Below are 15789 nucleotides of genomic sequence, written 5' to 3' on the forward strand. Positions count from 1 at the left end.
GCACACTAACAGGCCAGGTTTGCAAGAAAACTGAAATGCATCACAGGTGATATCATTTGTTGCTGAGTGATTGCAGTATTCTAGTCTGCATCTCCCCAAGGTAATACTTAAAATCTGGCCTGTTAGTGTGCCCTGAGGACCGGAGTTGAGAAACACTGCCCTAATGGGCACTCTAATATAAGAGGGACTCTGATGTAAGAGAGACCTTTGATGGAGACTCTTTTGGGAACCTTGTTGTAAGAGGGGCTTAAATGGGGACACTGATGTAAGGGAGTATCCTAATTGGGACCCTGATGGAAGGGGGGGACTCTGATTGGGACCCTGATGGAAGGAGGGACCCAGATGGACGGGCAGACACTGATTGAGACCATAATGGAAGGGGGGGGGCTCTGATGGAGACCGTGATTGAAGGTGGAGGCTCTGATGGAGACCCTGATGCAAGAGGGGCTTTGATGGGGATTTTGATGTAAGAGGAGGCTTTAATGGGGATTCTGATGTAAAGGGGGGGCGGGGCTGTGATGGGGACCCTTATGTAAGGGGGGGCTGTGATGGGGACCCTTATGTAGGGGGGCTGTGATGGAGACCCTGATGTAAGAGGGGGCTCCCTTGGAGACCCTGATGTAAGGGGGGGACTCTTATAGGGACCCTGGTGTAAGGGGGGCTCTGATGGGAACCCTGATGTAAGGGAGGCTCTGATGGGAACCCTGATGTAAGGAGGGGGCTCTGATGAGAACCCTGATGTAAAGGGGGGCTTTGATGGGAACGCTGATGTAAAGGGGGGCTCTGATGGGGACCCTGGTGTAAGTGAGGGCTCTGATGGTGAGCCTTGATATAGGGGGGACTGCGATGGGAACACTAGAAGAGACTCCAATGTAAGGGTGCATGTTGGGGTGTAATTTATTGCCTGCAAATTAAAGGAAGGGCACCTGCCAGGATAGCAGGTAAATGTATGAATTAACTGTACTGAATGGCTCCAGTTTTAAGGTAGCTCTGGGCTATTTAAGGATTTCTATTTCTATTTCTCAGTATGCTCTGCTACTCTCAATTGTTTTATCAGTGAATCTTTACATGGCCTCAGATATTCCCACAAGGGTGATCATGTGATTCTCATTTCCAGTACTAGACAAGGTCGAGCTTTGCGATGGCGAGAAGAACATGGAAGAGAAGACGAAAAACGAGGAGCCAGAAATCGACCGATCCCAGATCACCTCCTATGAGATCTGCCTGAAGGAGAAGAGGTCTGTATTACAAGGTCAACTAAACAGGTGTAGTTTTCTGGCCAAATCTGAGCTGCAGTCTTATCGATTGCTGTGTCAAATCCCTACATGTGGTAGTATGCTGCCATGGCTTGATGCCAGAAAAAAATTACGGTAAGGCAAAACACAATTTTGCGTTTTCCTGGCGACAACATTGCAGCATACTACGACATGCATGCTGCCGTGGATTGGCACCAGGAAAGGAAAATGACGGTAGTTATTTGTTACAGTTTTCCATTTTATAGAACTCCCCCCCCATACCCCTCATTCCCCTTACTGATCCACGCTCATGTCATGGGGAGGACAACACAGGCTGAGATGGATCCAGTGTTGTGACATTTAACCAGTTCCATAGTGGGGAGCTACTCCTCTCAGGAGAGTTGATTGAAATGTTCCATTCCCACCGATAGTCCATAAAGCTGCCAACTGGAAAAGCTCCCTCACAATTTAGCTGTACCCCATCCCCTTTTTTTCTGTGATGTTGTGACAATGTAAGAATGGGTTCTTCAGTTACATTAATAGCCAATATATGAGTTGGGGTTTTTACCAAAGAACGTAGAAAAGATGGTTCCTATAGGTGCTCTACTGACAGCAGGTTATTTATTTTAACCGAAGCCAAGTGCTGTTTGGCAGCTAATTGGGGCAGAAAGATGTGCCTGGACCAGGTACATATGCTTAAAGAAGCCTTTCTCAACCTTTTTTACACAATAAAAGCCCTCAAAATATTTTTTAGATCTCAGGGAACAACTGCTTAAAAGCAATTAATTGGAAGTCAGTGGGAAAATTGCCCATTAAGTTGCTAGTGAGAAGAATGCCCCTTACATTGGTGATCAGTGGGAAGAATGCCCCTTACATTGGTGGTCAGTGGGAAGAATGCCCCTTACATTGGTGGTCAGTGGGAAGAATGCCCCTTACATTGGTGGTCAGTGGGAAGAATCCTCCTCACATTGGTGATCAGTGGGAAGAATCCTCCTCACATTGGTGATCAGTGGGAAGAATGTTCCTTACATTGATGATCAGTGCGAAGAATAGTCCATACATTAGTGGATCAGTGGGAAGAATGCCCCTTACATTAGTGGTCAGTGGGAAAAATACTCCATACATTGGTGGATCAGTGGGAAGAATACTCCATACATTGGTGGATCAGTGGGAAGAATACTCCATACATTGGTGGATCAGTGGGAAGAATACTCCTTACATTGGTGCTTTTGAATGCCACCCTTAAAGACAGCTAAAAAAAGATCATTGGTGTCATGCAGCTGGCTTTGCCACGAGGTGTTGGCCGTGGAACTATGCAGGTCACCATCAAATGGGAGGTCAATCAACCACAGTTCAAGGCTTTGACGGTATGGAGCAATAGGTACTCCTCAACCTCTGGAGGAACCATATTGTTCAACAGAACCCTGCTTTGACTTTTGGTAGGTTGACCTAAGGTGTGAAATCCCTGCAGCTATATACCCAGTGAAAATCACGTAGGCAGTTCGCCCGTTGATTAAGGCTGTGGTCCCTCCCATGAGGATTGGGTAGTCTGGGCTGAGTTGATTGCAGGATTTATAGGTCACATCAGGACAACAGTGATAGGACCTCCTGACCAATGTTTATGTCTTTGAGCAAATTTCATTCACTCAAAGGCCATCCCACTTCCACACCACATGGCTGGAAATTGAGTGCCTTAGCCTGTTTTTAGAGCTTTGTGAATTGAGCCTGTTGTATTTCTGTCACTTCATGTCCTCCAGGTTCCGGGAAGACTTCAGACCGCTGCTTCCAGGCTGTACGTGTTACTGTTGCCGCAACCACAGCCGGGCCTACGTCCACCACCTTCTGATCTCCAAAGAGTTACTGGCTGGCATCCTGCTGATCATACACAACTTCCAGCATTATTTCAGCTTCTTCCGCTCTGTGCGGGGGGCTCTGAGAGACGGTAAACTCCATGCCCTCAAAGAGGCCATTCAGAGACCGGTGTCCTGAGTCCAGAGCCAGTCTCCCCTATGTGTCTACATTCCACCTCAATCACCAAGAGCAGCCAATCCCAAATCAGCATTTATTGTTGGGGTCTTACTGAACTGCTGAATTCTCATTGCTTGTTATGATGTACTGCACATGTGTTTTTTCCCCCATCATATTTATATTAAAGCAAATCTGTCTTCAAAATAAAAGCCCAGCCCAACCCCGTACCTTCCCATTAGTTTAAAGTAAAACCTCTTAACCCCTAACGTTTATTGAGGGACATAGGGAGATCCATATATCTTTACCAGTGGGTTACAGTGCCACCAGCAGAGGTGGGGATGCTATGTACAAAAAAAGCAACAAAGGGCAGGGCACCACCTTGTGGCCAAAACCCACAACTGCCAGAGGGACTCCCTTTTTGCAAAGCCTCCAAGGAGGGAAGAACCTCTATCACCCACCTTTGAAAATTCAAAAACCTCTTCTAGCACCTGCTTTGTGCTAGAAGAGGAAACGTTTTTCTCTATCTTTTTATTGAGGGACAGCAGAGGAAAGCACTAGGTGCAAATAAAGAGAAACTAAAGGAACATCGCCATCTGGTGGTCAAACCCCATAATTGCCAGGAAGGCTTTGTTTTTGCCTAGTGTCTAAGAAGGAAGGACCGCTCAACCACCAGCCTTGTGCTAGACACTATCTGATGATTAAAGTGTATGTACAGGCAAAGCAAGAAGTAAAGAAAAATCCTTCAATTGGGCACCTGTTCCTATGTCAACCCTCTAAAGGTTCTCTCACACTTGTGACCAGGGGCTGGTGAATCGAGGAGGTTAAGCCATGGTTTAACTGCCCCCCACCTGAACACAGACATGCAGCTGCTCAGGACTGTACACATTCTGTGGCAAATGCTCAACAGCATGTACCATTCACCAAGCGGTTACCGCGGCTGAACGGAACCCATGAAAGTCTATGGGACCACCTTCATCCGTGTGCAATGCACAGGATTGTGATGCGATGGTGTGCCATTTCCGGGGTAAATTGGCTACCGACAGAACCCAGTATTGTCTGCATTTGCCCACTCTGTTACACCCTCTGCTACCACTTGACAACTATAGGGCCCCAAGTGCTGCATTGTGAGGAGCCAGGGGACACGTGTTCCTTCATACCTAGAAGTATATTTGACCGATCTGCTGTGGGGATCAGAGTCACGATAAAGGTTATGTTTAGGTATTGGAGGGTGCCTGACCCATAGTGGAGGATTCTGGAGAACTCGTAGTGGGTCTGTATTTTATAAACAGTTTGCTTTAAATCAGATTGTCAGCTCTTGGTTCCTAGTGTTCCACTACATCAAAAGAAAGCTCAACTTTCGTTATTATATAATAGTGTGTATAAATGCTAGGATAACTGTTTTGTATTATTAAAAATGACCTTTTATTTTATTCCAAAGTTTCTGTGATTTTTCTAAAACGGCCCGAAAAATTCAAAGAGGGCTTCCTTGCAGCCATGGCAATGGTATAGGTTTCTGCACATGGTTTGCATACAGAACACGCCCAAGAATCTACTGGACAGTTAATCTTGGCACAATGCTGAGAATAATAATGTGATTTATCAGGAAAGCCCACCCACTTCCAGTAGGTAAAGGAAAGTTACTGGAAAGGTCTGACTCAATCTATGCAGATGGTAATGTATACTAGTATTGTCTCAGAGAGAATATTTTCCCTAATTAAATGTGTGTTTTAACTTTAGAAGGCCTTTCTACAAAGTAAAAACAATATCCCTCTCCCTAACACTAATCGCCAAATAACCCGCACACTAACCCTCCCTGTAATCCTTACAGTGACTCCCAAATGTAACCCTAACAGTAACTCCCATACTCAACACCAACCCCCCACAACCCCAACACAAACCCTTCCTGTAACCCCAACTCTAACTCTCCCTGTAACCTTAACACTAACCCCCATAACTGTAACTCTCCCTATAATACTAACAGTGACCCCCACATCTAACCCTCCCTGTATTCCTAACACAAACCCCCATAGCCTCAACACTAATCCTTCCTGTAACCCCAACACCAACCCCCCATAATCTCAACACTAACCCTTCCTGTAACCCCAATATAATCCCCTCATAACTCCAACACTAACCTTCCCTGTAATCATAACAGTGACCCCCAAATGTAACCCTAACAGTAACCCCCTATAACCTCAACACTAACCCTCCCTGTAACCCAAACACAAACCCCCCATAACCTCAACACTAACCCTTCCTGTAACCCAAACACAAACCCCCAAAACCTCAACACTAATCCTTCCTGTAACCCCAACTCTAACTCTCCCCGTAACCTTAACACTAACCCCCGTAACTGTAACTCTCCGTGTAACCTTACCACTAACCCCCATAATTGTAATACTAACAGTGACCCAGAAATCTAACCCTCTCTGTAACCCTAACACCAACCCCCCATAATCTCAACACTAACCCTTCCTGTAATCCCAACATAATCCCCCCATAACCCCAACACTAACCCTCCCTGTAATCCTAACAGTGACCCCCAAATGTAACTCTCCCTGTAACCCTAGCAGTAACCCCCATAATATCAAAACTAACCCTTCCTGTAACCCCAACATAGTCCCCCCATAACCCTAACACTAACCCTCCCTGTAATCCTAACAGTGACCCCCAAATGTAACCATCCCTGTAACCCTAACAGTAACCCCCATACTCAACACTAACCCTTCTTGTAACCCCAACACAAACCCCCTATAACCTCAACACTAACCCTCCCCTGTAACCCCCAACTCTAACTCTCCCCGTAACCTTAACACTAACCCCCATAACTGTAACTCTCTGTGTAACCTTACCACTAACCCCCATAATTGTAATACTAACAGTGACCCCCAAATCTAACCCTCTCTGTAACCTTAACACCAACCCCCATACTCAACACTAACCCTTCCTGTAACCCCAACATAATCCCCCCATAACCCCAACACTAACCCTCCCTGTAATCCTAACAGTGACCCCCAAATGTAACCCTAACAGTAACCCCCATAATCTCAACACTAACCCTTCCTGTAACCCAAACACAAACCCCCCATAACCTCAACAATAACCCTTCCTGTAACCCTAACACCAACCCCCATACTCAACACTAACCCTTCCTGTAACCCCAACACAAACCCCCCATAACCTCAACACTAACCCTTCCTGTAACCCCTAACTAATTCTCCCTGTAATCTTAACACTAACCTCCATAACTGTAACCCTCCTTGTAACCCCAGCACTAACCCCCATAACCTAAACACTAACACTGTCCCATTAGGTATGCGGGGCTCTGAGCATGCGCACTGCTGCGCTGCTCAGCTGTTCCTGGCCGGAAGTGATGAGGGTAGGTTTTTCTCACGGGGTAGGTAATTCTCACGTTACACCGGTGTTGTAAAATTTTGTCGGACCCGTGAAAAAATCGGACCTCGTCACTTCCGGGGACAGAGCATCACAAAAACAGCTGATGGAGTCGTCCATGCGCATGCGCAGAAGACATTTTTTGAGGTTTGGCAAAATTATAACAGACAGCGGCCAGCTGACTGAGAGGAGGCGGGGCTGAGGTGGGACGGAAGACACCGCCGCGTGTTAGGGTTATGGGGGGACAAATCCTGACATTTGACAATCAGCCTTGTTCTGATGTTTACAGCTATACCTCCCACACGTGGTGTGACTGCCGTTTACATATGCGCGTGGGACCAACGCGTGCGTTCCCCTTTCCATGTGAGCACGGGGGGACGGGAGCACTTTATTATTTACTTTTTTTACGCTGTACTCTTGCTTTTTTTTTTTTTTATCACTTTCATTGATATTGCAAGGTATGAACAACATCCCATGTGATAGCATGGTCATAACAGGTCCTCGTTATGATGACATCTGGGGTCTATGAGACCTGAGATTCCTCATCTGGCCTCCAGAGCATCTGATCACACTGAGATTGGTTTGATCCACTGCTATACACGCCGGTGTTCTAAAATTTGGTCGGACCTGTGAAAAAATCGGACCTCGTCACTTCCGGTGGCCCTACGTCATGAAACAGCTGATGGGCATCCCAAGTGCGCATGCGCAGAAGACATTATCTTGGTTTGGTAAAATTATAACAGACAGCGGTCAGCTGACTGAGAGGAGGCGGGGCTGAGGTGGGACGGAAGACACCGCCGCGTCATCTGCAGAGCTGAATAGAGGAGGCGGGACGGAGGTGCGGCCGTGTAATAAATGCAGGGCTTAAGCGACTCCTTCTGTTTTATTATCTTTAGTAATTATCGTATTATTTATCCTTAGGATTTCATTACATTTAGTATTTCTATAATACAAAATAAGAAATACTTAATGTAATGAAATCCTAAGGATAAATAATACGATAATTACTAAAGATAATAAAACAGAAGGAGTCGCTTAAGCCCTGCATTTATTACACGGCCGCACCTCCGTCCCGCCTCTTCTATTCAGCTCTGCAGATGACGCGGCGGTGTCTTCCGTCCCACCTCAGCCCCGCCTCCTCTCAGTCAGCTGGCCGCTGTCTGTTATAATTTTGCCAAACCTCAAAAAATGTCTTCTGCGCATGCGCATGGACGACTCCATCAGCTGTTTTTGTGATGCTCTGTCCCCGGAAGTGACGAGGTCCGATTTTTTCACGGGTCCGACAAAATTTTACAACACCGGTGTAACGTGAGAATTACCTACCCCGTGAGAAAAACCTACCCTCATCACTTCCGGCCAGGAACAGCTGAGCAGCGCAGCAGTGCGCATGCTCAGAGCCCCGCATACCTAATGGGACAACAGATAAGGAGAAGACTAGTGGGCATGCGCACTAGTATGAAATTTTCACGGTGTCCGTGAAAAAAACCTACCGACGCGGCGGTTACATTAAAACAGGTGTCCTGCAATATGAGTCATCTCTGCTCCTTCCCCTGTGACTTCCCTCATCTCGGCTATTAAATATAAAAGCGGCTGGCGGCTCCGTGATGTATGTTCTCATACACCCGTCGCCGCTTTTATTTTTACTAGCCGAGATGAGGGAAGTGACCGGGACAGGAGTGGAGATCAGTCGTATTGCAGCACAGCTGTTTTAATGTAGACGCCGCATTACACACAGTGCCGTGCAACCGGAAGTGACGAGGGTAGGTTTTTCTCACGGGTAGGTAATTCTCACGGAACACCGGCCACAGCTTGTAAACAAAGGAACCAAAACCGGAAGTGACAAAATCCTCCGCTTTCTGACATCACACAATGGGAGGAGCAACATCAGTTCCTCTTACTGTGTTAGAGGGAAGTCGATGCCGCCTGTAAAAGTTATCCAGTGGCTGTATAACCCGGCCCCATCATTCATAGCATTTCAGTTCTTTCAATCATGGGGGCTCAGCATCACATGTGCTATCTAGGGTGGTCTGCATGTGAATTTCGCCTCCTGGAACACCCACTGTTCCACCCCATCAAGGCATTTTGATATTTGCATAACTCCTCCCAAAAAGGAGCCTACTGCTTGTATCAGGACTGAGGGCTCTGGAGAGGAGTACTAAGGCAGAGCCCTGTGATGTTCTCAGGAAGCTATGTACAGCACCCTGCCGACTCCTCCCACCAGCCATGATCTGCCTACATTGCATAAAGAAGCACAGAGACCCAGCGATGACATCACTGGGTCCAAAAAAATAGGTATGTATTGAAAATATAAGGGATTTTTTTAAAGTACGTTGATAAAGGAAGGAAGCAGGGAAGTCAAGTGCAGCCTCACCAGCGCACATCGGTGCAGCCTCATCAGTGCCCATCAGTCTAGCCTCACCAGCGCACATCAGTGTAGTCCTATTAGTGCATATCGGTGCAGCCTCATCAGCGCACATCGATGTACTGTAGCTCTATCAGTGCACATAGGTGCAGCCTCATCAGCACACATCGGTGCAGCCTCACCAGCGCACATCAGTGTACCATATCAGTGCAGCCTCATCAGCGCACATCAATGTACTGTAGCTATATCAGCGCACATTGGTGCAGCCTCATCAGCGCACATCAGTGTAACTCTATCAGTGCCCATGGGTGCAGCCTCATCAGTGCCCATAAGTCTAGTCTCACCAGCACACATCGGTGCAGCCTCACCAGCGCACATCAGTGTACCCTATTAGTGCATATCAGTGCAGCCTCATCAGCACGCATCGATGTACTGTAGCTCTATCAGCACACATTGGTGCAGCCTCATCAGCGCACATCAGTGTAGCTCTATCAGTGCACATCGGTGCAGCCTCATCAGCACACATCGGTGCAGCCTCATCAGCACACATCGGTGCAGCCTCATCAGTGCCCATCAGTCTAGTCTCACCAGCACACATCGGTGTAGCCCTATTAGTGCATATCGGTGCAGCTTTATCAGCGCACATCGATGTACTGTAGCTCTATCAGCTTACATTGGTGCAGCCTCATCAGCGCACATCAGTGTAGCTCTATCGGTGCAGCCTCATCAGTGCCCATCAGTCTAGCCTCACCAGCACACATCGGTGCAGCCTCACCAGCGCACATTAGTGTAGCCCTATTAGTGCATATCGATGTACTGTAGCTCTATCAGCACACATCGGTGCAGCCTCATCAGCGCACATCAGTGTAGCCCTATTAGTGCATATCGATGTACTGTAGCTCTGTCAGCGCACATCGGTGCAGCCACATCAGTGCACATTGGTGCAGGCTTATCAGTGCACATTGGTGCAGCCACATCAGCATAAAAAAAGGGGGTGTTAATGCGTTTCCGTGGATCTTAGCAGGCTATATCTGAGTCAATGCACCTCTGCAGCACTTGAGAGGAGAAGCTGCTCTGGAAATGACAAAAAACAAGACAAGGCGCCTCTAAGTGCAGAAGGCTCAGTGTATTTATTAAAATTAAGGATTAAAAGCACTCACATGAGTAATAAGACAAGAGCATGGTATAAGGTCCATCCGGAGTCTTCCAAGCCACTATGCTGAATACTGTGATGCTGTGCTGCGGATGTCCGGAGTGCCGCTTCCGGTGTGTGTATGTGTCCTCTCAGCTGTGTCTCTATTCAGCATAGTGGCTTGGAAGACTCCGGATGGACCTTATACCATGCACTTATACCATGCTCTTGCCTTATTACTCATGTGAGTGCTTTTAATCTTTCATTTTAATAAATACACTGAGCCTACTGCACTTAGAGGCGCCTTGTCTTCTTGTTTTTTTCAGCCACATCAGCGCACATCGGCGCAACCCCATCAGCGCACAAATCGGTACAGCCTCACCAGTGCACATCGGTGCAGCCTCATCAGCGCACATTGGTGCAGCCCTATCAGTGCACAACAATGTAGCCTCATCAGAGTCCATTACAGTGCTGTATCTTGGCCTAGGCCGACAAGGCCCAGGCCTAGGGCGGCACTTTGCAGGGGGGCAGCAAAAAAGCTGCACACCACATGGAAAAAAAAAAAAAAAAAGCTTCCTCCCGACTCCCACACGAAAAGGGTCCCTGCCAGCTTACGCTACACTTTTAGTTTAGTGCCAGTATTATGGGACGAATTGGGCCAGAGGGCAGGGTCCAGGAGGCAAATCAGTTTGGCACCCCCATAAAGCTGTCACACTGCTACCTGCTGGTATGATAGGCTGCACTAATGGGCACTGATAGGCTACACTGGTGGCCACTGATGGGGCTGTACTTATAGCCACTGATGAGGGCACACTGATATGCTGCACTGATAAGGCTGCACTAATGGGCAGTAATGAGGCAGCACTGATGAGGCTGAACTTATGGGAACTGTTGGGAAAGCCATGCTGATGAACACCGATAGACTGTGGTGTACAGATGATAGGGCGGGTCATAAACCGGAAAGGGGTGTGGCATTTACAGGAAGGGGTGGGTCATATTTAAATTTGGGGGTGCGCAAACATAGTAAGGCATAGGGCAGCACAAAACCTAAATACACCTTTGGTCCATTAGTCATCAGCGCACATCAGTGAAGAAGAAATATTACTTATTTGCTAAATTTTGTAACAGAAACTAAGAAAAACTTTTTTTTTCTTTCAAAATTTTTAGTCTTTTTTTGTTTATTTAGCAAAAAATAAAAACCCCAGTGGTGATCAAATGCCACCAAAAGAAAGGTCTATCTGTCTCAAAAAAAATGATCAAAATGTCATATGGGTACAGTGTTGCATGACCGCGCATTTAAAGTGTAAGAGCGCTGAAAGCTGAAAACTGGCCTGGGCAGGAAGGGGGTGAAAGTGCCGGGTATCGAAGTGGATACACTTCATCAGTAACAATGTATCTTTCATTTTCAAACTGAACTAAAATATATTTTTCTTTTCTCTGGTCGTTATATCTAACCCTGTAGACGCCCTGTGTTGGCAGAGCTGACACTCTATAGGAATGGAAGAACATTGTCTTATTACATACACTGCGATGATTACAAATGAAAGCAAGATTTTTTTTTTTTTTTCTGCTTAAAGTGGAACTGAAATTGAAATCCACTTTACTGAAAACATTTCCTCCATCTCCCCACAATGCAGACGTTTCTGATCCAGTTGGTTGTGTGGACCTCCTGGTCCATGAGATCCCCATCTGCTCGCCCCCCAGGTCTTCACTAACTTTATACAACTCTGTGCTGTGTATGGTGATAGTCAGCTCTGTGGTCCAGTCACAGCAACAGATGGGTCTGTATTCTGGATGTGACAGGATTGCTATTCTTACACAATCACTAATAATGATAAAGACGATGACCTTCTGACACTGAGATGAGTGCAGGCTCGGCGTCATTATCTGGGACAGGAAATGTTGGGGTGGTTCTGCTCTGTGGCTTGTAGTCCTATCACTCAGCACATCACCTACAGGACATTGTCTGTTATAGACGTCAGAGCGGATACTTTATTAAACTTGTTCTAGATATTAGGATTGTCCATGGTGCAGCTATAATGGAGGAACCAGAAGTCCCAGCATGTCCTGCTGATAAGGAATAGATACAAAGAGGTTGCAATGGTGCTACCTTTAACCACTTAAGCCCCGGAGGATTTGGCTGCTAAAAGACCAGGGGGTATTTTGCGATTCGGCACTGCACGACTTTAACGGACAATTGCGCGGTTGTGCGACGATGTACCCAAACGAATTTGACGTCCTTTTTTTCCCACAAACAGAGCTTTCTTTTGGTGGTATTTGATCACCTGTGCGATTTTTTGATCATGCGCTATAAACAAAAAAAGAGCGTCAATTTTGCAAAAATAACAATATTTTTCACATTTTTTTATATGAAATTCCCCCCCAAAAAAATGTAAAAATCTAAATGTTTTAACATTTTCGGCCAATTTGTTTTATGCTACATATGTTTGGTAAAAAAAAAATCGCAAAAAGCGTATTTTGATTGGTTTGTGCAAAAGTTATCGCTTTTACTAACAAAGGGAAAGATTTTTGTCATTTTTGTTGTTTTTTTTTTTAATGCATAATGGCGGCAATCTGCGATTTGTTTTGCGGTACTGCGACATTGCGGCGGACAGATTGGATCCTTTACTGACATTTTTGACACTTTTGGGGTTACCAGTGACATTTCTACAGTAATCAGTGTTATATATATGCTCTGTTACTGTAAAATTACACTGTCAGTGAAGGGGTTAACTTTTTTTGAGAGGGAGGGGCTATGTGTGTCCCTAGGGGCGTGATTTTAACTGTGATTGGCTGTGGCTTCAGATGTATGAACAGTGATCAACGGTTCTACATAGTAGAACCGTATGATCATCATTCATACACCGGGGAGAATGACAGGCGGCTTGTTTACACTAGCCGCCTGACTTTCTCCCTCTCCCCCGACGATCGCCGAGTGACCGGCGGACATTGGGTCCGCCGGTCACACGCGCGGGGGGGGGGTCCGTGACCACTCGGGAGCGCGCCTCCGGGGGCGAGCGCTCGCTCCCTAGACCCTCACAGGCTAGCGACGTAGACCTACCTCACTCTGCCTGTGAGGGGCTGACCGCCGCAGTAAATAGTCATGCCGCGGTCGGCAAGTGGTTAAAGTGATTAAGTGCTGTGAAGGTGCCAACTTCAATGAACGTGCTAATATACTGTAAAAAATATATAAATAAATATAGTTTGGGTCCAAAGTAAAGTGCACTAGTGACTTGTGATGTGTCAAGAATAACCAATTATTTATCCTGGACCCAAAAATGTGCAAGTAAATAAAGTGCAAATTGCTGTGCCATATATATATATATACTGAAATCATGGAGAATCAGTGAATTGCAGAAAATAAAATAAAAGTGCAATTTATTGGTGATTAATAGTTGTTTTGCTGAGAACCAACTTCAATAGAATGATAAATGAATAAATAAACAAATTGTTTCCATGATAAAAGTGCTGAGTGCGATTTAAGTGAAAATACCAATTAATGAAGGGTTAAAATAGAGAGCGATATTCAGAGGGATAAAAGATGGGGTTGCAATCTCTAGTGTCACCACTAGGTGTTGCCCCTTGTATACGACCTGTTTTTTCAGGCAATGGGATAATCCGGAAGTTCGGGCTCCGAAAACCGGAAGTGACGTAATGACGTTATGACTCCATCCTACGCGTTTCGTCAGAGGACATCTGCTGGAGCAAATAATTGGTTATTCTTGACACATCACAAGTCACTAGTGCACTTTACTTTGGACCCAAACTATATTTATTTATTTATTTTTGACAGTATATTAGCACGTTTATTGAAGTTGGCACCTTCACAGCACTTAATCACTTTAAAGGTAGCGCCGTTGCAACCTCTTTGTATCTATTCCTTTGTTAACCCCTGTGGGTTCGGTTGTTGGCAGCTTACACCTTCTCAATAATTTTGGAATTCTTTCCTATAACTCCATAGCGCTGGTCACCCTCGTTGTTTACATGTCCTGCTGATGGCTACACATAGCAGCTCCACACGTTTGCTTTAAAATATTATATATAGTGATATACTGTATACACTGAACAAAATTATAAACGCAAATTTTGTTTTTGCCCCCGTTTTTCATGAGCTGAACTCAAAGATCTAAGACTTTTTCTATGTACACAAAAGGCCGATTTCTCTCAAATATTGTTCACAAATCTGTGTTAGTGATCACTTCTCCTTTGCCGAGATAATCCATCCACCTCACAGGTGTGGCATATCAAGATGCTGATTAGACAGCATGATTATTGCACAGGTGTGCCTTAGGCTGGCCACAATAAAAGGCCACTCTAAAATGTGCAGTTTTATCACACAGCACAATGCCACAGATGTCACAAGTTTTGAGGGAGTGTGAATTTGGCATGCTGACTGCAGGAATGTCCACCAGAGCTGTTGCCCGTGAATTGAATGTTCATTTCTCTACCATAAGCCGTCTCCAAAGGCGTTTCAGAGAATTTGGCAGTACATCCAGCCGACTTCGCAACCGCAGACCACGTGTAACCACACCAGCCCAGGACCTCCACATCCAACATCTTCACCTCCAAGATCATCTGAGACCGGCCACCCGGACAGCTGCTGCTACAATCGCTTTGCATAACCAAAGAATTTCTGCACAAACTGCCAGAAACCGTCTCAGGGAAGCTCATCTGCATGCTCGTTGTCCTCATCAGGGTCTCCACCTGACTGCAGTCCATCATCGTAACTGACTTGAGTGGGCAAATGCTCACATTCGATGGTGTCTGGCACTTTGGAGAGGCGTTCTCTTCACGGATGATCTTAGGTCTTTGAGTTCAGCTCATGAAAAATGGGGGCAAAAACAAGTGTTGCATTTATAATTTTGTTCAGTGTATATACAGTATCTCACAAAAGTGAGTACACCCCTCACATTTGTGTAAATATTTTATTCTATCTTTTCATGTGACAACACTGAAGAAATGACACTTTGCTACAATGTAAAGTAGTGAGTGTACAGCTTGTATAACAGTGTAAATTTACTGTCCCCTCAAAATAACTCAACAGACAGCCATTAATGTCTAAACCGCTGGCAACAAAAGTGAATACACCCCTAAGTGACAATTTCCAAATTGGGCCCTTTCCGGTGTTAGTGTTACAAGGTCTCAGGTGTGAATGGGGAGCAGGTGTGTTAAATTTGGTGTTATCGCTCTCACTCTCTCATACTGGTCACTGGAAGTTCAGCATGGCACCTCATGGCAAAGAACTCTCTGAGGATCTGAAAAAAAGAATTGTTTCTCTACACAAAGATGGCCTAGGCCAGATGAGTGCCGGCAGCACTCATGCAGCCCCAGACCATGACACTCCCACCACCATGCTTGACTGTAGGCAAGACACACTTGTCTTTGTACTCCTCACCTGGTTGCCGCTAAAACACGCTTGACACCATCTGAACCAAATAAGTTTATCTTGGTCTCATCAGACCACAGGACATGGTTCCAGTAATCCATGTCCTTAGTCTGCTTGTCTTCAGCAAACTGTTTGCGGGCTTTCTTGTGCATCATCTTAAAAAGAGGCTTCCTTCTGGGACGACAGCCACGCAGACCAATTTGGTGCAGTGTGCAGCGTATGGTCTGAGCACTGACAGGCTGACCCCCCCACCCCTTCAACCTCTGCAGCAATGCTGGCAGCACTCATACGTCTATTTCCCAAAGGCAACCTC

General features: G+C 46.0%; 1 protein-coding gene across 2 annotated transcripts in view; it reads left to right on the forward strand.

Annotated features, from left to right (window-relative positions):
* Positions 1-3327, forward strand: part of QTRT2 (queuine tRNA-ribosyltransferase accessory subunit 2) — a 28377-nt gene extending 25050 nt beyond the window's left edge. For both annotated transcript variants that reach the window (XM_082247403.1, XM_082247404.1), the window contains exons 8-9: positions 1118-1238; positions 2993-3327. In XM_082247403.1, the coding sequence (XP_082103529.1) occupies positions 1118-1238; positions 2993-3224 (353 nt within the window). In that variant the 3' untranslated portion in view covers positions 3225-3327. The remainder of the gene's footprint in view (positions 1-1117; positions 1239-2992) is intronic.
* The last annotated feature ends 12462 nt before the right edge of the window (positions 3328-15789 follow it).

This window comes from Pelophylax lessonae (genome assembly GCF_965119305.1).
Source record: "Pelophylax lessonae genome assembly, chromosome: 2".
In the NCBI taxonomy this organism is placed as follows: Eukaryota; Metazoa; Chordata; class Amphibia; order Anura; family Ranidae; genus Pelophylax; species Pelophylax lessonae.